A 27,041-nucleotide genomic window follows, 5' to 3' on the forward strand; every position below is an offset into this window, starting at 1 on the left:
CTCCTGCTCCACTGCGGCCTCCGTCACTTCCTGCCACTGGCCGCCGCCGCCATTACTCTTCCTGGCAGCTGCCAGTTCCTCCCCTACTTGCCGGTGTCTCCGCGCTGCCGGTGCCCCCATATTAGTGACGGATCCGGGGGGGGGGGGTTAGAGTTATCGCCCCCCGGTAACACAACTGCAAAAAGATTTTATTTTTCCCCATAAGGGGGCGTGGCCACGTGTCAGGTGCTGGGGAGGGGGAGGAGCAGGGGGAGGAGCAGGGGGAGGGGCACATACGGGATACAGCGGTGGCCGGAGCAGCAGACCCGGGAGGAGGAGGAGGAGCAGTGTCCCGCTGCCAGAGGGCAGGTGAGCTGGAGGGGGCCGGGGAGCAGGTGGGTTGTTCAGGTTACTCAGGAGGCTGCAATGACAGGGGACAGAGGGGGCTGGAATGACAGGGGGACAGAGGGGGCTGGAGGAGTCACAGGAGGCTGGAATGATGGTGGGCTGGAGGTGCAGAGGGGGCTGGAAGCTGGAATGATGGGGGCTGGAAGGGACACAGGGCTGAAGGCTGGAATGAGGACTGGAGGGGGTATTGGAGGCTGGAATGACAGAGGTCTGGAGGGAACACGGGGGGGGGGGCAGGAGGCTGGATGGGACACGGGGCACATTTCTGGTTAAGCTTCTGTTGTATGATGGTGACATTGGTTATATTCCTACACACAGGCATTTTCCGGACCATGTGATCTTCAATGTGCACAGTGACTACTGATTGAGGACACTGTCTGCCCACGGAGGATCAATTTCTTCAGAGGTTCCCCATTGCCGAGAAACCCCCATATAGGTAAGGTGAGATTTTTAGTACACACATAAACAGTATAGAATATTTTATTTTTTTTGTCCTTTTAAGTGGGGAACCAAAAGCAGTTTTCGCCCTGGGCTCTACTTGGTCTAGAACCGACCCTGATGTGATACACAAGGTCCCCCTCCTACAGATGGCTAAAACCATATTAATGAGGAGTCTGAGGACCCAGGCGAGTAACATACCTCTCTCCCAGGGGCCTCCATTGGTATCCATGATGGACGGATCACGGGCGCGGTGGCAAGCACATCCTTGACGCCACTGCACATGAAGAAAGGGGAGGGTACTTTGCTTGGAGGACCTCCCCCTCACATGGAACCACTTTTGCAAAGCTAATGAGAGAAGCTCCTCACCTTCTGAGCAAGAGCTTTCTCTAATGTCCACTGGCAAGGTCAGCAGCATCACTAAGTTCTGCTCTAAAACATTCTGCTGGTTCAGCTTACAATTCAGTTAAAGGGTAACTCGGAGAATAATCATATATCCGGATCTGTGACCCAGCATATATGTGTACAATTGTATTGGTGGATTTCATATGCTGAGCATAAAGGGCCTGACTTATATGTGACCCGTACAGCTACAATACAGATGCAGCAGGAGGCGTCTGTAGGAACTAGGCTCCTCCTACATTAAGTTACCATCCCAGTGCTGCGTCCATAGATGCTGCCTAGGATCACCGTTGCGATCATCAGTTGCAGTAGTCGCTGCCCCATCGTGACACGTAACAACGCCCCTCGTCACACATGGCCACGCCCAGTTTTCACAGCGTGTCTCCATACCCCCACTTCGAAATCCCCACCTCGACCACTGTGTGTTATAATATACCTTTATCCTGCGCTCACACAATGTCACAAATAGAGAGAATCCGATGGCTGCACCTTCACACCCGCCCCCCTGTTAGTGGGGTCACCATACAGACATACACATAGCAAAGGGAAAAGGGCGCTCAAAGTTGAATAATTGTCACAGGTTCTATAGAACATACAATAAATTGTACAGTGGCTTAATCTGTATAGAAAGTTTTTGTGACCAGTCTTTAGGAGGTATAGACGTACCAGGACTGATGGTAGCACTCACCTTTTCTTCTCCAGACATGGGTTTTCCAGATGCCCCAAACAATCTGAAAGGGGATTCATCAGAGAAAATAACGTTACCCCATTCCCCAGCAGTCCAATCACTGTACCTATTGCAGAATATCAGTCTGTCCCTGATGTTTTCCTGGAGATTATTGGCTTCTTTGCTGCTCTTCCTGACACCAGGCCATCCTCCAAAAGACTTTGTCCTGTGTCATGCCAACAGTAAAGCATGGCGGGAAGCCACCTGACAAAATCCCAACATCTAAATTTTGATTATCCGGGAGGGTTAGGTTAGGGTTCAGGGAGGGGGATAGGTTTAGGCGCCCCCGGGGGGACTTATGTTTAGGCACCACTCTGGGAGTTTTATGGTTAGGCACCACAAAGGGAGGTTTGGTGGGGGAGGAGAAGTGTAGGGTTTGCTAACTTACGTTCCCCGTCAGTATTTCACCTGGAAGTTTTTCAGCCACCAGGATTTCATACCCCACCGCGGTGATGACCTGCCGAGACGCAGTCCTGTTCCGCCAGGGCTGAGGACTCCCTGGGGATGACAGCATGGGGAGCCAGGCACTGAGTCCTTCGCTTCCACTAGGCGACCAGAGACTGCAGGCTGGAGTGATGCGGAAATGCTCCAGCGTCCCGGGGGTTAAACGCTGGCCAGGGCAGGCTGCCTTCCCTGTCTTAACAGCCGGTTCCTCCTCTCAGTTCAGCGCGCCTTTCCACTGCGGCCTGGCTACGCTGAGCTGCTCCCCTTCTTGGGCCACGCCACCTCTAAAGTCTCCAGTGGCCATTTTCTTGGATGGCAATGTGGCAGTTCTCTTTGCCCAGCATGTGCCCAGTCCCCCTGCATACCTCTCCCTTTTGGGTCAGTGTATGCAGCACTATTGCCTACCAGGCACTGAGTCTGTGTAGTTGATTATAGTGCCATGGTGCAGGTTAATTTCTGCATTGTATGTGACTTATGTTAGCGCTGTCTGTCTGAAACTATATATTATTTTTTTTTCACAAACTGTCATTTCTTAAATCCTTGCTCAAGCAGAAGTCATTGTACCTGTCCCGTTGCCTCAGAGGGGAACGGGTTGTTATACCAATCTTTCTGGTTCAAAATTCGACTGGATCCCACTGGCCTATAACTCCCTGAACAAATTCCTCAGGGTACCTCTGTTCAGGATGGAAACCCTACGCTCAGTTATATTGGCTATGGAACCTGGGGATTTTATGGTGTCACTGGATATTCAGGATGCATACCTGCATATTCCGATTGCTTCATCTCACCAGCGTTTTCTCAGGTTTGCTGTACTGCAACATTTCCAGTTTCGGGCTCTGCTGTTTGGCCTCTCTACTGCACCTCTGATGTTTACCAAAGTTATGGCAGTGATGGCAGCCCATCTGCGGCTGCAGGGAGTCCGCCTGTTACCATATATGGACGACTTTTTACTGTTTTTACAGCTTTTACTGTTGGCAGGGTCTCCAGAGGGACTTCACCACCACCACCTACAGCTGACTATATCTATGCACGGGTGGTATATCAATTGGAAGAGGTCCTCCCTGATCCCATCCCAAAGGATGCTGCATCTGGGAGCTCTGTTGGATTCACAACAGCAGCGGATCTTTCTGTCTACGGACAAGATCTCCACTTTGCTGATGCAAGTATGCAGATGCCTCCACAGTCGCCGAGTGTCCATCCACTCTGCAATGCAGTTACTCGATTCCATAGTGTCGACGTTCGACATGGTGAAATATTCCCTGTTTCCTTCCTGGCCTCTGCAGAAATTGATCCTCTCCAGGTGGGACGGATTACCCCATCGGATAAAGCAAACAATGGTGCTCTCTTCGGAGGTGCGTCTGTCTCTTGTTTGGTGGCTGCAGATGGGCCACCTCATCAGGGGGTGCCCCTTTTGGATGCCAGTCTCCAATTTTGGGGTGCAGTGACTGGTCCACACATTTCGGGGATGGTGTACAGCGGAAGAGGCCGCCCTGCCAATCAACATATTGGAACGTCGGGCGGTCTTCAGAGCCCTGCAACAAGCCATACTCTTACTTCACGGAAAGCCTGTGCAAGTTCAGTCAGACAACGCCACGACTGCGGCTTACATAAACCAACAAGGAGGGACTTGAAGTCAGGCAGCAATGACAGAGGTGTCACACATTCTGACATGGGCGGATGGCCATCTCCCAGTCATATCTGCAGTGTTCATCCCTGGAGTTCTCAATTGGGAAGCGGACTTCCTCAGCCGTCACAACGTGCATCCCGGGGAATGATCTCTTTACCAAAAAGTGTTTCAGCCCCTAGTGGATAAGTGGGGCCTTCCAGACATGGACCTCATGGCCTCTCGACAAAATCACAAACTGCCAATGTACGGGTCCAGGACAAGATACGCCAAGGCTCTCTTGGTAGATGCTCTGTCAGTCAAGTGGACCTTCCTGTTTGCGTACCTGTTCCCTCCAATCTCCCTTCTTCCTCGAGTTCTTTGGAAGTTCAAACAAGAAGGAGGCACTGTCCTCTTGGTGGCTCCAGTGTGGCCCAGACGTCACTGATACTCAGATCTTCCAAGTCTCTCCATCGACACTCCGTTGCTGTTGCCTCAACGTCTGGACCTGCTGTCTCATGGTCCTTGCCTTTGCCCGGACCTGGGTCATCTGTCTTTGATGGCGTGGCTGTTGAGACATCCCTCTGAAATTCCAAGGGTTTTTCCGGCTCTGTGTGTCATTCCAGAGGTTACGACCACCAAGTTTTTAGGATATCCAGAAATTTGGCTTTCCTGCAGGCGGGTTTGGTCCTTGGTCTCCCCCTTGCTTCACTGAAGGTGCAGTTCTGTGCTCTTTCAGTGTGGTTCCAGCGAAGGATTGCTCCTCTTCCTGATATCCGCACTTTCCTACAGGGGGTCCTTCACATCCAGCCTCCTTTTTGTCCCTCCTGTGGTGCCTTGGGATTTGGCTGTTGTCCTTCGGGCCCTCCATTTGAACCCCTGGACTCAGTGGATCTCAAATGGCTTACTGCTAAGACAGTTGTTTTTCTTCTGGCTATTGCTTCTGCCAGAAGAGTGTCAGATTTGGGGGCTATCTCTTGCCGTTCTCCATTTCTGTTTTTTCACCAGGACAGGGCAGTGCTTCGGACTGGCCCTGGTTTCCTTCCTAAGGTGGTCTGTAGTTTCCACATTAATGAGGAAATTATTGTGCTGGCCTTTAATTCCCCAGACCTCTCGACAGGTGAGGCCTCATTGGATGTGGACCGTACGAGTTCCCTTCGGAAGTCAGACTCCTTGTTTGTACTCTATGGATTCCACAAGAAGGGATGGCCAGCCAATAAGCAAACTTTGGCTAGGTGGATTTGCATGATGATCTCTAAGGCTTACACTTCTGAGGGCCTTCCTGTTCTGCCCTCTGTTACTGCTCATTCTACTCTGTCTGTGGGCAGCTCACCATGACACCTCGGCTGTTCAGCTTTGTAAGGCGGCTACGTGGTCTTCTGTCCAGACCTTTCTGAGGTATTATGCACCTGATACCTTTTGCCTCTCAGGATGCTTCCTTTGGGCGGCAGATTCTCCTCTCTGCACAGGAGCGTCCCCACCCTTAATGGAACTGCTTTTTGACATCCCTAAGGTTTTCCTGTGGAGCCTATGGACCCTGAAGTAGAAAAGGAGAGAATATGGTAAGAACTTACCTTTATCTCTCTTTCTACGAAGTCCATAGGGTCCACAGGGCACCCACCCTGATGCACCTGTGCCTCAGATGGGCTTCGCTCTGGTCACCGGTTTCTGGTTTCTTTCTTATGAGAATGTGATTCTTGGGTGTTCCAGACTTTCTTCTCTCTCTATTATCCTCCTCCGGCATTTAGCTTGCTACGAAACTGAGATGCCTCGCTAGAGGGACTCACCAGGGGTGTCCTCTATCTCCTGCCCTATTTGTGCTTGCTATTGAGCATCTGGCGTGTCTGTTACGTACTGCTCCTGGTATTCGTGGCTTTAGAGCTGGAGTATTGAGCGATGTCATAGCCTTATACGCAGATGATATGCTCTTATTTTTGGAGGATGCCAAGGTTTCTTTGGCTATGATGCTGGAATAGTCAATACGTTTGGTGGTTTTTCAGGGTTACTCATTAATTGGGACAAATCTAATATAATTCCTATTTCTGGTTGTCTCACTATAACTAATGAATCGTCTTGCCCACTTCAGTGGAGTCTGCGTTTTAAGTGTTTGGGAGTCTGGATTCATCCTCAATCTACAGACTTTCTCACAATAGACCCAATTACTTTAAATTTTAAATTGAGGGTTTATATGTGGAAGAGATTGCCACTTACCATTATGGGACGCATCAATCTTTAAAATGTCAATTCAGTCCAAATATTATTTATCACCGCATTCTCCAGTTTATATCCCTACAAAAGTTTTTTTTTCAAGTATTGAGAGTATTTTATCTTCATGTATTTGGGGTGACAAACCCACGCGAGTGGCCATTAAAACTTTGTTGCATCCAAGGCTTCGGGTGGTTTAGGCCTCCCTAATTTATGTTTGTATTCTATGGCCTCTCAATTGGTCCAATTATTCAGTTGGGTTTCTAGTGCTGGGGACCATACGTTACTTGGTTTTCTAGCCGAGTGGATGGGGTCCTCTATCTATCCTTTGCAATTTCTTCTTTCTGGTGTCTGTGTCTCTGGTCTTCCTCCGTTACACCGCCAGGCCCTTTTGTTATGGCGTTATGCACATACTTTATTTGATTGGAAAAATTTCGATGAGGATTCCCCTTTATGGGTTAATAAATAATATCCTGAACTGTCTAAACTTTCATATGATAACATTTGGAGATTGGGAGGGGTCTCTTCCTTGGGTCAATTATATGTAGAGGGTGTTTTTATATCCTGTTTACAGCTTCAGTCTGAGTTCGGTTTCCCTAGCACGGCCTTTTATAGAAACTTACAATTGAGACATGCAGTCCATGCTCAACTTGGTAGTTTGCCCCCAATGTTATCCCCTTCCCTAATTAAATCACTAGTAACTTGTTTGGGCTCAAGGGGTCAAATCTCCACTGTGTATGCTAACCTTAATACTAATTTTATGACAGATTTGTTAAATCCTCTTAAGCTGAAATGGGAAGTTGATCTGGATTCATTGAACAATGGATGCAAATTTAAGTTTATTACTCAGTGTGTTGGGTACCAGCAGGTTTTTTTGTTTTACATGGAGTATATCATACCACACTCTCCTTACGGCAGTCTGTTTGAGGACTAATTGCCCAAAATGTGGTGCACTGTATTCTGGTTTTTGGCATTTGATGTGGGATTGTCCAGCAGTATTTCCTTTTTGGTCTAAGGTTTGGGATAATATGAAATCAACAGCTTCCTCTCTCACTTCGTTAGACCCTAGGTTATGTCTGTTCAGCCTTGACTTAGAGGAAACACACTCCCTAATGCTATACCGATACACTTTGTCTTACTATCCTGGTGAAGGTCATTTGTAGCTAGAACCTGGTTTGCAGCAGATCCCCTTGATATTTTTTAAAAGGAGAGCTCTGGTCTGATGTTGCCAATCACGAAAGATATTAATTAAAAGTTGTAACTCTATGCTGAAATGAGATAGATGGTGTCTTTCCAGACAGGGGAAAGGAACCGTTAATTTGTCAGCTCCTTAATGTAATTAGTTTGTTCAGTTAATTTTCCTAAAATGTTTTCATTCCATGTTTTCAGTCCTAAGTGCAATTTTTCGTATTTTGTTATACCAGTAGTCGATACCATTTATATTTGTATGTTTTATAATTATTTTGCCTTTATTTCCAGAGCAATTTAATTGTGTGATTTTGTTTATGCTATCCATGTCGAACTGGAGTGTGTTTAGCTTTGTCCAGCTTTTGTATTATGATTTTTGTGCTGTTTTACTTTGATTCCATTTTTTGTTCTGTCTGTAGATTGTTTGTTTCTTTTAAAATATCTATAGTAATAATACAGGGGCATGACTGGGGAGGTGAGGGGATCTGGGAGAGTCACAGTGATATCACTTATATCTATAGTAATAATACAGGGACATGACTGGGGAGGTGAGGGGATCTGGGAGTGTCACAGTGACATCACTTATATCTATAGTAATAATACAGGGACATGACTGGGGAGGTGAGGGGATCTGGGGGTGTCACAGTGACATCACTTATATCTAGAGTAATAATACAGGGACATGACTGGGGAGGTGAGGGGATCTGGGAGTGTCACAGTGACATCACTTATATCTAGAGTAATATTACAGGGTCATGACTGGAGAGGTGACTGCTGGGAATGGGGCATGACAGAGCCACTAGGGGATATGTTTTTGCATGATGACTGTATCATTGTATGTGTGAGGTTCCTATAAGGTGTCAGGATGTCACTGTCTATGTCTCCATGCAGGAGGGGGAGTATATAGAGGAACATAGGGGTCTGTGCAAGGACGTGATGATGGAGAATCACCGGCCCCTCACATCACTGGGTAAGAGGAGACTGTCATTTATTGTACCGGGGAGAGCAGGTATGGGGGCCCCCTATATACACACATCACCTGATAATCACATATATACAATGTACTCAGTCACTATGTGTCTCCTACAGATGGACCCAGTAACAGAAATACCCCAGAGAGATGTCCCCATCCTCTTTATTCAAAGGATTGTATAGAGGAGAATCACAGGATCCCACAGGAGCATCAGGTAGTTGAGTCTCACCAATATACCACAGTGTCCTTATATGATCTATAGGAAGCTGTGTGTGTCTTTTTAACCAGAATTATTCTAATTAATGTGATTTAATGAAATCGAACATTTTTAAACTGTTATTTTATTGTTTTGTGTGTTACTAAGGGTGAAAGTCTGGCTAATATAAAGGTAGAAGATATAGCGGGAGAAGAAGAGATGTATGTGACTGATATAAAGGTAGAAGATACAGACGGAGAACAAGAGACGTATGTGACTGATATGAAGGCAGCAGATATAGAGGGAGAAGACACGTATATGAAGGATGATCAGCAGTGTAAGGTGGAGGAAATCCCTACAGATATTAGCACAGGTGAGTAATAAACACTTAGCAAGAAGAATATATGACTCTTTTCTGAGTAAGTCACTACAACAGTACAAAGTAAAAAGGGAAATGTGTTTGCCCAGTGGCGGAGTCAGGAGCCATCAGCCCCTATTATACTCCTGCTCTCCCCCTCACATCATGTCACTCTGTGTTACCAGCCCAGAGATCTGACCAGTCTCCTCCCCATACTCTCTGGTGTATCTCATACATCAGGAGCCATCAGCCCCTATTATACTCCTGCTCTCCTCCTCACATCATGTCACTGTGTGTTACCAGCCCAGAGATCTGACCAGTCTCCTTCCCACACTCTCTGGTGTATCTCATACATCAGGAGCCATCAGCCCCTATTATACTCCTGCTCTCCTCCTCACATCATGTCACTGTGTGTTACCAGCCCAGAGATCTGACCAGTCTCCTCCCCACACTCTCTGGTGTATCTCATACATCAGGAGCCATCAGCCCCTATTATACTCCTGCTCTCCCCTCACATCATGTCACTGTGTGTTACCAGCCCAGAGATCTGACCAGTCTCCTCCCCACACTCTCTGGTGTATCTCATACATCAGGAGCCATCAGCCCCTATTCTACTCCTCCTCTCTCCCTCACATCATGTCAATGTGTGTTACCAGCCCAGAGATCTGACCAGTCTCCTTCCCACACTCTCTGGTGTATCTCATACATCAGGAGCCATCAGCCCCTATTATACTCCTGCTCTCCCCCTCACATCATGTCACTGTGTGTTACCAGCCCAGAGATCTGACCAGTCTCCTCCCCACACTCTCTGGTGTATCTCATACATCAGGAGCCATCAGCCCCTATTATACTCCTGCTCTCCCCCCTCACATCATGTAACTGTGTGTTACCAGCCCAGAGATCTGACCAGTCTCCTCCCCACACTCTCTGGTGTATCTCATACATCAGGAGCCATCATTCCCTATTATACTCCTGCTCTCCTCCTCACATCATGTCACTGTGTGTTACCAGCCCAGAGATCTGACCAGTCTCCTCCCCACACTCTCTGGTGTATCTCATACATCAGGAGCCATCAGCCCCTATTATACTCCTGCTCTCCCCCTCACATCATGTCACTGTGTGTTACCAGCCCAGAGATCTGACCAGTCTCCTCCCTCACTCTCTGGTGTATCATATACATCAGGAGCCATCAGCCCCTATTATACTCCTGCTCTCCCCCTCACATCATATCACTGTGTTACCAGCCCAAAGGTCTGATCAGTCTCCTCCTCACACTTTCTCAAACATTGTGTGTTAGGTAAAATAACATTTACACAAAGAGTTGGTGTGAATCACAGCCATACACTCAACAGTAAAACATTGAAACAGTGAGCAGATAATAGTAATAAGAAGTGACTAACAGTCAGTATATGAATGTAAACAATGAGAGATAACGGACATACAGTATAGATAAATCTGCTGTATACAAACCCAAATAGAAGCAGATAAAAAAGAAGAGTGTAGACAGTAACTTCTATAAGGGAAGACAGTCATGCGAGTGAACTAACATTCCCGCTAGGCTGTTTTAGCGGGGCGCGGTGCCCTGCTTTCCTTCTGGAGGGCAAAAAGCGCCCTGCCCTCACAGCCTGCGGGTGCCGTCTTCACCCGCGGGTCACATTGTCCCGCGGGTGGGGAAATGTGTGGTGACCTGGTTACCGCCGGAGAATAGACGCCAGACGCATGCACCTGGCATCTATTCTCCGTCTTGGAAGCGCTTGGAGGCTGCCTGGCGTGTCCGTAAGTGCGGGCACGCCCCCAAGTGTAACGAAAAGGGGACGCGTCTTATAGACACGCCCCCTTTTCATTGGCCATGCCCCCTTTTTGGGCGCAGCTGCCGCCGGAGCTAGAGTGAACACTATGAACTATAAGCTAGAAATGAAACAAAGGGAACCGAGGAGACCATATTGCTTTCACAATCCAGGAGAATGGGAAAATGTGATCTAATTGGCAGTAACCGTCCCATAGGGTATGTTAGAGCGAGTCACATACTCTGAGTCTATAGTCTATGGGAAACGTATGTGCGTAACTCTCCCTCGTATCAGAGGACCGCTCTTCCTTATCTAATGTGCTCCCAAGGCAGTCCATGATAACCATGTGGAAGTTTCTCTAAAAATACAGTTGGGGTCGGATGGTCTGCGTTAATTAAACTCTGCAATATGGCCTTCCCTGCGGCAGCACTAATAATTACATGTTATATGGCCTTCCCTGCGGCAGCACTAATAATTACATGTTATACGGCCTTCCCTGCGGAAGCACTAATAATTACATGTAATACGGCCTTCCCTGCGGCAGCACTAATAATTACATGTAATACGGCCGTCCCTGCGGCAGCACTAATAATTACATGTAATACGGCCTTCCCTGCGGCAGCACTAATAATTACATGTTATACGGCCTTCCCTGCGGCAGCACTAATAATTACATGTAATACGGCCTTCCCTGCGGCAGCACTAATAATTACATGTAATACGGCCTTCCCTGCGGCAGCACTAATAATTACATGTAATATGGCCTTCCCTGCGGCAGCACTAATAATTACATGTAATACGGCCTTCCCTGCGGCAGCACTAATAATTACATGTAATACGGCCTTCCCTGCGGCAGCACTAATAATTACATGTAATACGGCCGTCCCTGCGGCAGCACTAATAATTACATGTTATATGGCCTTCCCTGCGGAAGCACTAATAATTACATGTAATACGGCCTTCCCTGCTGCAGCACTAATAATTACATGTAATACGGCCGTCCCTGCGGCAGCACTAATAATTGCATGTAATACGGCCTTCCCTGCGGAAGCACTAATAATTACATGTAATACGGCCTTCCCTGCGGCAGCACTAATAATTACATATAATACGGCCTTCTCCTGCGGCAGCACTAATAATTACATGTAATATGGCCTTCCCTGCGGCAGCACTAATAATTACATGTAATACGGCCTTCCCTGCGGCAGCACTAATAATTACATGTAATATGGCCTTCTCCTGCGGCAGCACTAATAATTACATGTAATATGGCCTTCCCTGCGGCAGCACTAATACATGTAATATGGCCTTCTCCTGCGGCAGCACTAATAATTATAAGTAGGTTATTTTACAACCTCTAGTTTCTCTCTGACAACTAGGTAAAATGCAGAAGATCGCCCATATCACTGGTTAGTGGTAAATAGTTGACTCGGTTTTCCAAAGCAACTTTCCTAATCTGTTGCCAAAAGCAGCAAAGGAAGGGTAAGCTCCAAAGGAATGAAGGCGATTGGCTGGTGGGGTCTTAGGGCGAGAAGAGGAATGGGAAGATGACATACCAGCTAATAACATGTCTATGGGGTGTAAAAAAGGCTTTGTGACAGATGTTGGGAAACGTTTCCTGATACTGAGCATTGGATAGTTCCTTACGCGATAAGAGGAATGAGAGGATGACATACCAGCTAATAACGTGTCTATGGGGTGTAAAGTAGGCTTCGTGACAGATGTTGGGAAACGTTTCCTGATACTGAGCCGCGGATAGTTCCTTACGCGATATATTGGGAGCACTGACTAGAGTGTTGTAGGAAAGAAATGGGATGACTTTGTAGCCAGAGATTCCTACCAGATTGAGTCTGATCATTGATCCATAACCGTTCTCATGTAGGAGTGATCTACATATATAGCATGATGGGGATCGGAGAGGATAGATGCCAACGGCCCAACGCGTTCTGCTAATCTTGGTCTGAGGACCACACAAATGAGGCACTGACGTAATGCTGTGCTTGGAAGAGTGCAAGGGGGGGAAGTGATGTAAAGTAGGAAGCTTCTGTATTGTCTGTGCTAATGTCAGTGGTCGCTTTGTTTATATGCCAAGCAGCCGATTGTCTCAGGATGGGGTGACCTCAATCTGGTAAATGGGAAATCCTGTGCACCACACCGACACTCGGGATTACCCAAGAATGGCACAAACCCAGATCTGTGACTATGCCACATTATGTACCACAATTACGTGTGGACTGCGATAAGGGATTCTCATGTATCTGCTGTGGAATTTCAGGATCATGTTGATAGAGGTAATGAAGAAAACGACAGTCAGTCAGGAAATACCACTCAAGGGATGTATTTGTGTAGGAATGATGACCATGAAGCCAGTCCCATAAATACCTCAGTATGGCAGCATGGTTGTAATGTGGCAGGTGTGGAAAGTTGATGCCTCCATTAGATTTAGATTGTTGATTTGCCAAACGAGTTTCCTAAACGGAAGTGAGCAGAAGCGGCAGGGACTGTAAAAAAATCCATAAACCGAGGAGATGTCACAATTCTGACCAAACTAACCCTACCCAGGTAAGATGAAAGAAGATTCCCTGAAATGCCAGAGCTCATTTTGGGAAGTCGATATAACCCCCAGGGGGCGCGTAGGTAGATGATTACCCAGTTAGGTGATTGGGTTCTTCTTCCAAATCGGAGAAGGTTGCTCCAACATGATTTCTTTATATAGGGTGCAGGAAAGGGCCCGTGGATGTAGTCATGTTGGCTGCAAAGTCTGAAACATCACCGAACTCCTGCAATTTATTCAGCATAATCCTGAGATTCTTTAGGATTGGTAATATACAGTAAGACGTTGTAGGCAAAATCTGACGGTTTGATTTCAGCATTGTCCACAGAGATAACTTTGAATGGAAACCAAGATTGTTAACTGCAGAAAAGTTGGTCTATTGAAAGATTAAAGAAGAGGGGCAATAAAGGGCACCCCTGACGTGTATCTCTGTGCATTAGTATAGGGTCCCTTAACCAACAAAGAAGTGATGAGCTGTGAGTAAAAATAACACATTAGATAGATAGAGGGGTCAGATTCAGGTCTCTCTAAACCCGTAAATAGTTGGGGCCAAGTGGCACAATGACAAACTTTGTGTTGTCTACAGTAGCTTCCCCCCAACACCTCTCCTTTCAGCAGTTATCACTGCTGCAATAACTGGCTTACCTGAATTCCCTACTAAGGGGCTGAAAGCTCTGTGGTCCCGGGTAGGAATCGGAGGTGAGGGGCCTGGATATATGTTCTCATCCACAAACAGCGGATGTTAACGAGACCAGATCAAGGTTACGGAATCTAACCTGCTGGGAGGTATTCAACAGTGACCCCTCCATGCGGTATATGGGTTTCAGTTGCACCAGGCAAGCAGGTCGCAGTCCCCTGGTCAGGAAACTGCTGCGAGTGGGAGTGGAGAAAGATACACCACTATGTCCCACAGGTAGAATAATCTCCATACTGAGTATAGAGTGGGTACAAGGGTGTTAATTCCTGGAGTGATACTTTGAGAAGTTGGAGAGAAGATCCACTGAGAGAGAGAATGTGTTGTTGACAATGGAGAATAGGTTGTACTGCTGACACTGGTGTAGAATGAGGATGCACTGCATACACAGTGTACGAATCCAGACACACCGGAGAGTGGCTCAGTATTTGTACACAGTAATTCATACTGAGTACACAGCATGAGAATCCAGACACACCGGAGAGTGGCTCAGTGTTTGTACAATAATGTGTACTGAGTACACAACATGAGAATACAGACACACCGGAGAGTGGCTCAGTATTTGTACAGTAGTGAATACTGAGTACACAGCATGAGAATCCAGACACACCAGAGAGTGGCTCAGTATTTGTACAGTAATGTGTACTGAGTACACAGCATGAGAATCCAGACACACCGGAGAGTGGTTCAGTATTTGTACAGTAATGCGTACTGAGTACACAGCATAGAGTGGTTCAGTATTTGTACAGTAATGCGTACTGAGTACACCGCATGAGAATCCAGACACACCGGAGAGTGGCTCAGTATTTGTACAGTACTGCGTACTGAGTACACAGCATGAGAATCCAGACACACCGGAGAGTGGTTCAGTATTTGTACAGTAATATTTAATGAGTACACAGCATGAGAATCCAGACACACCGGAGACTGGTTCAGTGTTTGTACAGTAATATTTACTGAGTACACAGCATGAGAATCCAGACACACCGGAGACTGGTTCAGTGTTTGTACAGTAATGCGTACTGAGTAAACAGCATGAGAATCCAGACACACCGGAGAGTGGTTCAGTATTTGTACAGTAATATTTACTGAGTACACAGCATGAGAATCCAGACACACCGGAGAGTGGTTCAGTATTTGTACAGTAATATTTACTGAGTACACAGCATGAGAATCCAGACACACCGGAGAGTGGTTCAGTATTTGTACAGTAATGTGTACTGAGTACACAGCATGAGAATCCAGACACACCGGAGAATGGCTCAGTATTTGTACATTAATGCGTACTGAGTACACAGCATGAGAATCCAGACACACCAGAGAGTGGTTCAGTATTTGTACAGTAATGTGTACTGAGTACACAGCATGAGAATCCAGACACACCAGAGAGTGGTTCAGTGTTTGTACAGTAATGCATACTGAGTACACAGCATGAGAATCCAGACACACCGGAGAGTGGTTCAGTGTTTGTACAGTAATGCATACTGAGTACACAGCATGAGAATACAGACACACCGGAGAGTGGTTCAGTATTTATACAGTAATGCTTACTGAGTACACAGCATGAGAATCCAGACACACCGGAGAGTGGCTCAGTATTTGTACAGTAATGCGTACTGAGTACACAGCATGAGAATCCAGACACACCGGAGAGTGGCTCAGTATTTGTACAGTAATGCGTACTGAGTACACAGCATGAGAATCCAGACACACCGGAGAGTGGTTCAGTATTTGTACAGTAATGCGTACTGAGTACACAGCATGAGAATCCAGACACACCGGAGAGTGGTTCAGTATTTGTACAGTAATGCGTACTGAGTACACAGCATGAGAATCCAGACACACCGGAGAGTGGTTCAGTATTTGTACAGTAATGCGTACTGAGTACACAGCATGAGAATCCAGACACACCGGAGAGTGGTTCAGTGTTTGTACAGTAATGCGTACTGAGTACACAGCATGAGAATCCAGACACACCGGAGAGTGGCTCAGTATTTGTACAGTATTGTGTACTGAGTACACAGCATGAGAATCCAGACACACCGGAGAGTGGTTCAGTATTTGTACAGTAGTGCGTACTGAGTACCCAGCATGAGAATCCAGACACACCGTAGAGTGGTTCAGTGTTTGTACAGTAATGTGTACTGAGTACACAGCATGAGAATCCAGACACACCGGAGAGTGGTTCAGTATTTGTACAGTAATATTTACTGAGTACACAGCATGAGAATACAGACACACAAGGAGAGTGATTCAGTGTTTGTACAGTAATATTTACTGAGTACACAGCATGAGTACACAGCATGAGAATACAGACACACCGGAGAGTGGTTCAGTATTTGTACAGTAATGCGTACTGAGTACACAGCATGAGAATCCAGACACACCGGAGAGTGGTTCAGTATTTGTACAGTAATGCGTATTGAGTACACAGAATGAGAATACAGACACACCGGAGAGTGGCTCAGTATTTGTACAGTAATGTTTACGGAGTACACAGCATGAGAATCCAGACACAATGGAGAGTGGTTCAGTATTTGTACAGTAATGTGTACTGAGTACACAGCATGAGAATCCAGACACACCGGAGAGTGGCTCAGTATTTATACAGTAATGTGTACTGAGTACACAGCATGAGAATCCAGACACACCGGAGAGTGGTTCAGTATTTATACAGTAATGTGTACTGAGTACACAGCATGAGAATCCAGACACACCGGAGAGTGGCTCAGTATTTGTACAGTAATGCATACTGAGTACACAGCATGAGAATCCAGACACACCGGAGAGTGGCTCAGTGTTTGTACAGTAATGCGTACTGAGTACACAGCATGAGAATCCAGACACACCGGAGAGTGGCTCAGTATTTGTACAGTAATGCGTACTGAGAACACAACATGAGAATCCAGACACACCGGAGAGTGGTTCAGTATTTGTACAGTAATGTTTACGGAGTACTCGGCATGAGAATCCAGACACAATGGAGAGTGGTTCAGTATTTGTACAGTAATGTGTACTGAGTACACAGCATGAGAATCCAGACACACCGGAGAGTGGCTCAGTATTTATACAGTAATGTGTACTGAGTACACAGCATGAGAATCCAGACACACCGGAGAGTGGCTCAGTATTTATACAGTAATGTGTACTGAGTACACAGCATGAGAATCCAGACACACCGGAGAGTGGCTCAGTGTTTGTACAGTAATGCGTACTGAGTACACAGCATGAGAATCCAGACACACCGGAGAGTGGTTCAGTATTTGTACAGTAATGTGTACTGAGTACACAGCATGAGAATGCAGACACACCGGAGAGTGGCTCAGTATTTGTACAGTAATGTGTACTGAGTACACAGCATGAGAATCCAGACACACCGGAGAGTGGCTCAGTATTTGTACAGTAATGTGTACTGAGTACACAGCATGAGAATCCAGACACACCGGAGAGTGGTTCAGCATTTGTACAGTAATGTGTACTGAGTACACAGCATGAGAATCCAGACACACCGGAGAGTGGTTCAGTATTTGTACAGTAATGCGTATTGAGTACACAGAATGAGAATACAGACACACCGGAGAGTGGCTCAGTATTTGTACAGTAATGTTTACGGAGTACACAGCATGAGAATCAAGACACAATGGAGAGTGGTTCAGTATTTGTACAGTAATGTGTAGTGAGTACACAGCATGAGAATCCAGACACACCGGAGAGTGGCTCAGTATTTATACAGTAATGTGTACTGAGTACACAGCATGAGAATACAGACACACCGGAGAGTGGCTCAGTATTTATACAGTAATGTGTAATGAGTACACAGCATGAGAATCCAGACACACCGGAGAGTGGCTCAGTATTTGTACACAGTAATTGCATACTGAGTACACAGCATGAGAATCCAGACACACCGGAGAGTGGCTCAGTGTTTGTACAGTAATGCGTACTGAGTACACAGCATGAGAATCCAGACACACCGGAGAGTGGCTCAGTATTTGTACAGTAATGCGTACTGAGTACACAGCATGAGAATACAGACACACCGGAGAGTGGTTCAGTATTTGTACAGTAATGTGTACTGAGTACACAGCATGAGAATCCAGACACACAGGAGAGTGGTTCAGTATTTGTACAGTAATGCATACTGAGTACACAGCATGAGAATCCAGACACATCGGAGAGTGGCTCAGTATTTGTACAGTAATGCGTACTGAGTACACAGCATGAGAATCCAGACACACCGGAGAGTGGTTCAGTATTTGTACAGTAATGCGTACTGAGTACACAGCATGAAATTCCCGACACACCGGAGAGTGGCTCAGTATTTGTACAGTAATGTGTACTGAGTACACAGCATGAGAATACAGACACACCGGAGAGTGGTTCAGTATTTGTACAGTAATATTTACTGAGTACACAGCATGAGAATACAGACACACCGGAGAATGGCTCAGTATTTGTACACAGTAATGCATACTGAGTACACAGCATGAGAATACAGACACACCGGAGAGTGGTTCAGCATTTGTACAGTAATGTGTACTGAGTACACAGCATGAGAATCCAGACACACCGGAGAGTGGTTCAGTATTTGTACAGTAATGCATACTGAGTACACAGCATGAGAATCCAGACACACCGGAGAGTGGTTCAGTGTTTGTACAGTAATGCGTACTGAGTACACAGCATGAGAATCCAGACACACAGGAGAGTGGTTCAGTATTTGTACAGTAGTGTGTACTGAGTACACAGCATGAGAATACAGACACACCGGAGAGTGGTTCAGTATTTGTACACAGTAATGCGTACTGATTACACAGCATGAGAATCCAGACACACCGGAGAGTGGTTCAGTATTTGTACAGTAATGCGTACTGAGTACACAGCATGAGAATCCACACAGGAGAGTGGTTCTGTATTTGTACAGTAATGCATACTGAGTACACAGCATGAGAATCCAGATACACCGGAGAGTGGTTCAGTATTTGTACAGTAATGTGTACTGAGTACACAGCATGAGAATCCAGACACACTAGAGAGTGGTTCAGTATTTGTACAGTAATATTTACTGAGTACACAGAATGAGAATCCAGACACTGGAGAGTGGTTCAGTATTTGTACACAGTAATGTTTACTGAGTACACAGCATGAGATTCCAGACAAACCGGAGAGTGGTTCAGTATTTGTACAGTAGTGCGTACTGAGAATACAGACACACCGGAGAGTGGTTCAGTATTTGTACAGTAATGTGTACTGAGTACACAGAATGAGAATCCAGACACTGGAGAGTGGTTCAGTATTTGTACAGTAATGCGTACTGAGTACACAGCATGAGAAAACAGACACACCGGAGAGTGGTTCAGTATTTGTACAGTAATGTGTACTGAGTACACAGCATGAGAATCCACACACACCGGAGAGTGGTTCAGTATTTCTACACAGTAATGCGTACTGAGGGCCTGATTCAGAGTTGGGAATAGTGAGATATCTCTCTCAACTGTGAACCTGAACAAACCATATTGCAGTGCAAGGGGTGTAAATACATACATTTTTTTTACATGTTGGGTAAATACTGGCTGATTTTGCATGTAGCCCACAGATACTGCACTGCTTTATTATTACACTACAGTTTAGATGTCAGTTTGGAAACACTCCTCCCAAATCTAAATCTCTCTGCACATTTTAAATCTGCCTCACCTGCAGTGCAGCATGGTTTCACCAAGATGATCAGTTGAGAGAGATCTCTCTCTATTCCCAAGTCTGAATCAGGCCCTGAGTACACAGCATGAGAATCCAGACACACTGGAGAATATAATCGATATGTTAGGAATAATTTGAGAGCAAGTATGGGAACCTGGAATGGAATGACAAGCATAAACAACTTCCTTATGTCCAGAGCCCAGTTATATACCCTAAGGTAGCAGCTCATAGGAGGACAGCGTCTGTTGACCAAAACAATGCTACCATTGGTTGAAGGAACAGTCAAGTGAGAAGGAGCATCATGTCAGCGTCCATGACTGCAACCTCAGAAACCCTGACACTGATACGCACATGGAAGTCCAAAGGCACCGAAGGCAAAATCCCCAGATCGTCACCCCCCACCGCACTTGACGTCTGACCGCACGAGAAGTCAAGCGAAGCTGTTGCTGCGGTAATGGCCGATCCTAGGCCGAACCCTGACAAGCTGTATGTACAGCTGTCACAAAATGTCAGCCATGAACGAGACCCATTTGGTGTGAAGACAACAAGTCTGTTAGTATAGTGCGCAGTCTATTAGCTGTTATTTTGGAGAGATGTTTGACGTCCATATTGAGGAGAGATATGGGTTGATAGAAGTCAACTAGAAGGGGATCTTTGTCAGGTTTAGGAATAAGTATCGCGTAGGCAATCGTGAAGGATGAGTAAGGTGGATTGTTTTGGAGAATTCTGTAGTAAGGTTATAACAATGTTGGCGTCAAGTGTGGTTGTAAAAGTTTAAAATATACCCCGGTAAACCGACACATCCTGGAGATTTATGTGGTTGTAGACGGGCAGTAACTGCCAGTTCCGACTCAGTAATGTCGGCTGATAGAGCATCTCTTTGAGTCTGAGTGTAGGCATATTTTCCTCTGTTCGAATTCTATATGGCAGAGGCCTGTCCATCGATGTAGATTGATAAAGTTCAGTATAGAATTCATGGAAATGGGAAAAGGTTTGGACATGGGTTTCGCCTGTAGCAGGATCCCTGATAGCTGTAATAAAGGAGCCTTTCCTCTACGGTCTAAACATCATTGACAGCAATTTCCCACATTTGTTCCTCCACCTTAGTGTAATCAATACATGTCTGTGCCTGCGCTGTAAGGCACCTCTCTAGAAGCCATTTACACTGTATAGGATCCCAGAGTGGAATCTGATAATACAGCAATGAAACTCCAAAGCTCCATCAGATCTCAGGGAAATTTACTGTTCAGAGTATTCTATTCTCAGCTTAGACACATAATTAAAAACATGATCCCTCATGACCCCCTCCGATGTCTCCAAGGAAAAGACCGTTACCCTAATGCTTCAGGTTGTCATCTAAATTAATGCCCAGGAAACCGCCAAAAATTTCTAACAGCCCTCAGACTTTGACAGATAATCTGGGAAATGCCAAAGGCGGTCAGTCGTCATGAAAGAAGCATGCCATAAGCTAAGCCTAATCGAGGCATGATCAGAAACTATAATGTCACCAATACCCACCGATCGCACCTGAGAATCCGAGTGGCCACTAAAAAGTAATCTCTGCAAGTCAGGGAGTGATGAGCTCTGGAAAGGGGGTAAATGATCTATCTGTCAAGTTGAGTAACCCCCACAGATCACTTAATTGAAAAATAGTTATAAGACCATAAATATGGTACCACGAGGGAGCTTTTAGGCGTGAAGCAGGAGAGGACTTGTCAATATTAGGTTCGTCCACTGTATTAAAATCGCCAGCTAGTATTAGAGTATGTAATGTTCGGAGAGCTAAAAATTGGGACAATTTAGAAAATAAAATCACTAGGAGAAATATTAGGAGCATATGTTCACCAAAGTACATTTACTACTTTCCATCTCCACAACCACACAATGGCCCATGGGATCAGAAACCCAATCCAGTATCATATAGCGTAATCATGATGAAAGACTAACTGCAATTTGTACCTATAAGAGGCTGATAACATTCCCCAATCCAGAATCATATAGCGTAAATCATGATGAAAGACTAGCGGCTCCATGTGATTTGTGCCTATAAGAGGCTGATAAACATTCCCCAATGCAGTATCCTATAGCGTAATCATGATGAAAGACTATAGCCACTCCATGTGATTTGTGCCTATAAGAGGCTGATAAATATTCCCCAATCCAGAATCATATAGTGTAAATCATGATGAAAGACTATACCTGCTCCATGTGATTTGTGCCTATAAGAGGCTGATAAACATTCCCCAATGCAGTATCCTATAGCGTAATCATGATGAAAGACTATAGCCACTCCATGTGATTTGTACCTAGAAGAGGCTGATACAGCATGAGAATCCAGCAGACCGGGAGGTGGGAGCCATCTACAAATATACCAAAGCTGGGCGGTTTGTGACTGTACTTTCAAACATCTTCAGTTTATCTATTTGTTGGTAATTCTAGAACTTTTAATCATAGATTTTATTTAAAAATATAAACTTGTCATAGAAGAAATTCATATTACCATGTATTTTATTTCCAGCACATGGATGTAACAGCAGGAATGTCTCAGAGGAATCTCCCATGCTATCTCCAAATTGTGAAATAGAAGGCAGTGACATCGCACGAGATTCTTCATGTGACAGCCCCATTATACACCCAGCACATCACCGTGCAGATGTGTCATCTAATCCCTCTACTCATAAGGACTGTTCTCCTGATAACTCTGATATTGGAAATTATAGTACAGCATTGAGAGCAGATAAAATATCCCACTGTTCTATAAATGACAAATATTTTAAACACAAATCACAGCTTGTTGTACATCAGAGAAGTCACACAGGTGAGAGGCCATTTCCTTGTTCTGAGTGTGGGAAATGTTATACATGCAAATCAGCTCTTGTTAAACATGAGAGAACTCACACAGGTGAGAAACCATTTCCATGTTCTGAGTGTGGGAAATATTTTGCACACAAATCACTGCTTGTTAGACATGCGAGAAGTCACAAAGATGAGAAACAATTTCCATGCTCAGAGTGTGAGAAATGTTTTACTTGCAAATCAATGCTTGTTAGACATCAGAGAAGTCACACAGGTGAGAGACCATTTCCATGTTCTGAGTGTGGGAAATGTTTTACAGAGAAATCAATTCTTGTTAGACATAAGAGAAGTCACACAGGTGAAAGGCCATTTCCATGTTCTGAGTGTGGGAAATGTTTTTCAGAGAAATCAGCTCTTCTTTCACATCAGAGAAGTCACACAGGTGAGAAACCATTTCCATGCTCAGAGTGTGAGAAATGTTTTACTTGGAAATCACAGCTTCTTATACATCAGAAAAGTCACACAGATGAGAGACCATTTCCATGTTCTGAGTGTGGAAAATGGTTTACACAGAAAGCAGATCTTGTTACGCATCAGAGAGGTCACACAGGTGAGAAACCATTTCCATGCTCAGAGTGTGAGAAATGTTTTACTTGCAAATCACAGCTTATTAGACATCAGAAAAGTCACACAGGTGAGAGACCATTTCCATGTTCTGAGTGTGGGAAATGTTTTACAGAGAAATCAAAGCTTGTTAGACATGAGAGAAGTCACACCGGTGAGAAGCCATTTCCATGCTCAGAGTGTGAGAAATGTTTTACACAGAAATCTCATCTTGTTATGCATCAGAGACATCACACAGGTGAGAAACCATTTCCCTGCTCTGAGTGTGGGAAATGTTGTAGAAACAAAACACATCTTGTTACACATAAGAAAAGTCACAAGGAAAAAGTAATGTTCATGAACTTATAAATCTGAAATGTTTGTAACAATATTCTAAATTTTCCAAAGGTGAGAAATGTTCTGTACAGAAATTAATGTTGTATAGATAAATCACATCTTGTTAGACATGAGAAAAGTCAAACAGGTGAGATATGTTCTAATGTGGACTATTAAAATTAAAAAGTCTAATTTTGTTGACCACCCAGCATACATAAAATACAATAACAGTTATATTACCTGAGATTCATCAAAAATGGATTGTCTGTAGTTTAGGCCACATGGTGTTTATGCACTAAGGGGCTTATTTACAAGTGGACACAATTTTTTTCTCATACATAAAACTTGCTAGCAAGAAAATGTATATATCCATTCGTAGAATCACTTTTTGGGATGCAGGACCAGTAGCTACACCTGATGTACATGTACTGTATATAAGCATTGGGTGTCTATGCAATGCAGAAAAAGCATTACACTATTATTAGCAACATTATATTATATACAAATAGGGTAATGCAGTGAGATGCACAAGTGCAGATATCTTATTGGTAAAAGAGAAAGTCGCATTAACCAGAATATTAAAAAGAAAGAACATAAAGTACAGATTTTCATGTTTAGGTGTCGTCTTTTCTGTGGCAGCTGGCATGGAGATAACATGTAATGGGATAGACTTCATATAATATACCTGAGGCGCTAATGTTTTCAATGCTAACAACTGGATAGTCCATTCTGAAGGGCCTATTCATCAAACGATAAGTGGGCCGGTAACAATGCGGAATCGCTAGTTTCCACATATTTTAGTTACCGGGCCATTCATCAATAGGGGTCCAATAGGATCCCCCCTCTTCCCCCAGTATTCAGCAAACTCCGAAAACTGAATAGGGTATCAGCACAAGTGTCCATGTCTGAGTGACAGTTATGTGACTGCCCTTATTGTACACGGTCCTCACCCCTCTCACCTCTCCTGGTGTAAGGAGTCACAGTCATCACATGTATCTGCACCTGCACTACATACACCTCCTAAATGGTGTATCTGCACAAGTGTCCATGTCTTGAGTCACAGTTATGTGATTGTGCACTTATTGTACACGGTCCTCACCCCTCTCACCTCTCCTGGTGTAAGGAGTCACAGTCATCATCACATGTATCAGCACCCACACTACATACACCTCCTAAATGGTGTATCAGCACAAGTATCCATGTCTGTGTCACAGTTATGTGACTGTGCCCTTATTGTACACGGTCCTCACCCCTCTCACCTCTCCTGGTGTAAGGAGTCACAGTCATCATCACATGTATCAGCACCTGCACTACATACACCTCCTAAATGGTGTATCAGCAGAAGTGTCCATGTCTGAGTCACAGTTATGTGACTGTGCCCTTATTGTACATGGTCCTCACCCCTCTCACCTCTCCTGGTGTAAGGAGTCACAGTCATCATCACATGTATCAGCACCCGCACTACATACACCTCCTAAATGGTGTATCAGCACAAGTGTCCATGTCTGAGTCATAGTTATGTGATTGTGCCCTTATTGTACATGGTCCTCACCCCTCTCACTTCTCCTGGTGTAAGATGTCACAGTCATCATCACATGTATCAGCACCCGCACTACATACACCTCCTAAATGGTGTATCAGTACCAGTGTCCATGTCTGAGTCACAGTTATGTGACTGTGCCCTTATTGTACATGGTCCTCACCCCTCTCACCTCTCTGGTGTAAGGAGTCACAGTCATCATCACATGTATCAGTACCTGCACTACATACACCTCCTAAATGGTGTATCGGCACAAGTGTCCATGTCTGACTCACAGTTATGTGACTGTGCCCTTATTGTACACGGTCCTCACCCCTCTCACCTCTCCTGGTGTAAGGTGTCATAGTCCTCATCACATGTATCATCACCCGCACTACATACACCTAAATGGTGTATCAGCACAAGTGTCCATGTCTGAGTCACAGTTATGTGACTGTGCCCTTATTGTACACAGTCCTCACCCCTCTCACCTCTCCTGGTGTAAGGAGTCACAGTCATCATCACATGTATCATCACCTGCACTACATACACCTCCTAAATGGTGTATCAGCACAAGTGTCCATGTCTGAGTCACAGTTATGTGACTGTGCCCTTATTGTACACAGTCCTCACCCCTCTCACCTCTCCTGGTGTAAGGAGTCACAGTCATCATCACATGTATCATCACCTGCACTACATACACCTCCTAAATGGTGTATGAGCACAAGTGTCCATGTCTGAGTCATAGTTATGTGATTGTGCCCTTATTGTACATGGTCCTCACCCCTCTCACCTCTCCTGGTGTAAGGAGTCACAGTCATCATCACATGTATCAGCACCCGCACTACATACACCTCCTAAATGGTGTATCAGCAGAAGTGTCCATATCTGAGTCACAGTTATGTGACTGTGCCCTTACTGTACATGGTCCTCACCCCTCTCACCTCTCCTTGTGTAAGGAGTCACAGTCATCATCACATGTATCAGCACCTGCACTACATACACCTCCTAAATGGTGTATCAGCACAAGTGTCCATGTCTGAGTCACAATTATGTGACTGTTCCCTTATTGTACATGTTCCTCACCCCTCTCACCTCTCCTGGTGTAAGGAGTCACAGTCATCATCACATGTATCAGCACCTGCACTACATACACCTCCTAAATGGTGTATCAGCACAAGTGTCCATCTCTGAGTTACAGTTATGTGACTGTGCCCTTATTGTACACGGTCCTCACCCCTCTCACCTCTCCTGGTGTAAGGTGTCGCAGTCATCATCACATGTATCAGCACCCGCACTACATCCACCTCCTAAATGGTGTATCAGCACAAGTGTCCATGTCTGAGTCACAGTTATGTGACTGTGCCCTTATTGTACACGGTCCTCACCCCTTTCACCTCTCCTGGTGTAAGGAGTCACAGTCATCATCACATTTATCAGCACCTGCACTATATAAACCTCCTAAATGGTGTATCAGCACAAGTGTCCATGTCTGAGTCACAATTATGTGACTGTGCCCATATTGTACATGGTCCTCACCCCTCTCACCTCTCCTGGTGTAAGGAGTCACCATCACATGTATCAGCACCCGCACTACATCCACCTCCTAAATGGTGTATCAGCACAAGTGTCCATGTCTGAGTCACAGTTATGTGACTGTGCCCTTATTGTGCACAGTCCTCACCCCTCTCACCTCTCCTGGTGTAAGGAGTCACAGTCATCATCACATGTATCATCACCTACATTACATACACCTCCTAAATGGTGTATCAGCACAAGTGTCCATGTCTGAGTCATAGTTATGTTACTGTGCCCTTATTGTACATGGTCCTCACCCCTCTCACCTCTCCTGGTGTAAGTTGTCATAGTCCTCATCACATGTATCATCACCCACACTGCATACACCTAAATGGTGTATCAGCACAAGTGTCCATGTCTGAGTCACAGTTATGTGACTGTGCCCTTATTCTACACAGTCCTCACCCCTCTCACCTCTCCTGGTGTAAGGAGTCACAGTCATCATCACATGTATCATCACCTGCACTACATACACCTCCTAAATGGTGTATCAGCACAAGTGTCCATGTCTGAGTCACAGTTATGTGACTGTGCCCTTATTGTACATGGTCTTCAC

General features: G+C 45.3%; 1 protein-coding gene across 4 annotated transcripts; it reads left to right on the forward strand.

Annotated features, from left to right (window-relative positions):
• The first annotated feature begins 292 nt into the window (after positions 1-292).
• Positions 293-24,026, forward strand: LOC148476848 (uncharacterized). Of its 4 annotated transcripts, none has more exons than XM_088457564.1 (6): positions 293-348; positions 706-828; positions 8,286-8,364; positions 8,484-8,581; positions 8,732-8,936; positions 22,172-24,026. In XM_088457564.1, the coding sequence occupies exons 3-6, from the start codon at positions 8,331-8,333 to the stop codon at positions 23,419-23,421; spliced, it is 1,587 nt and encodes a 528-aa protein (XP_088313690.1). In that variant the 5' UTR covers positions 293-348; positions 706-828; positions 8,286-8,330; the 3' UTR covers positions 23,422-24,026. The 4 variants fall into 4 exon arrangements, with proteins under 4 accessions (XP_088313690.1, XP_088313689.1, XP_088313692.1 ...); XM_088457563.1 differs by having other exon boundaries at positions 706-823; XM_088457566.1 differs by lacking the exon at positions 8,286-8,364.
• Positions 24,027-27,041: the final 3,015 nt, after the last annotated feature.

This window comes from Taudactylus pleione, unplaced genomic scaffold (genome assembly GCF_031769625.1).
Source record: "Taudactylus pleione unplaced genomic scaffold, aTauple2 ptg000768l, whole genome shotgun sequence".
NCBI classification, from domain to species: domain Eukaryota; kingdom Metazoa; phylum Chordata; class Amphibia; order Anura; family Myobatrachidae; genus Taudactylus; species Taudactylus pleione.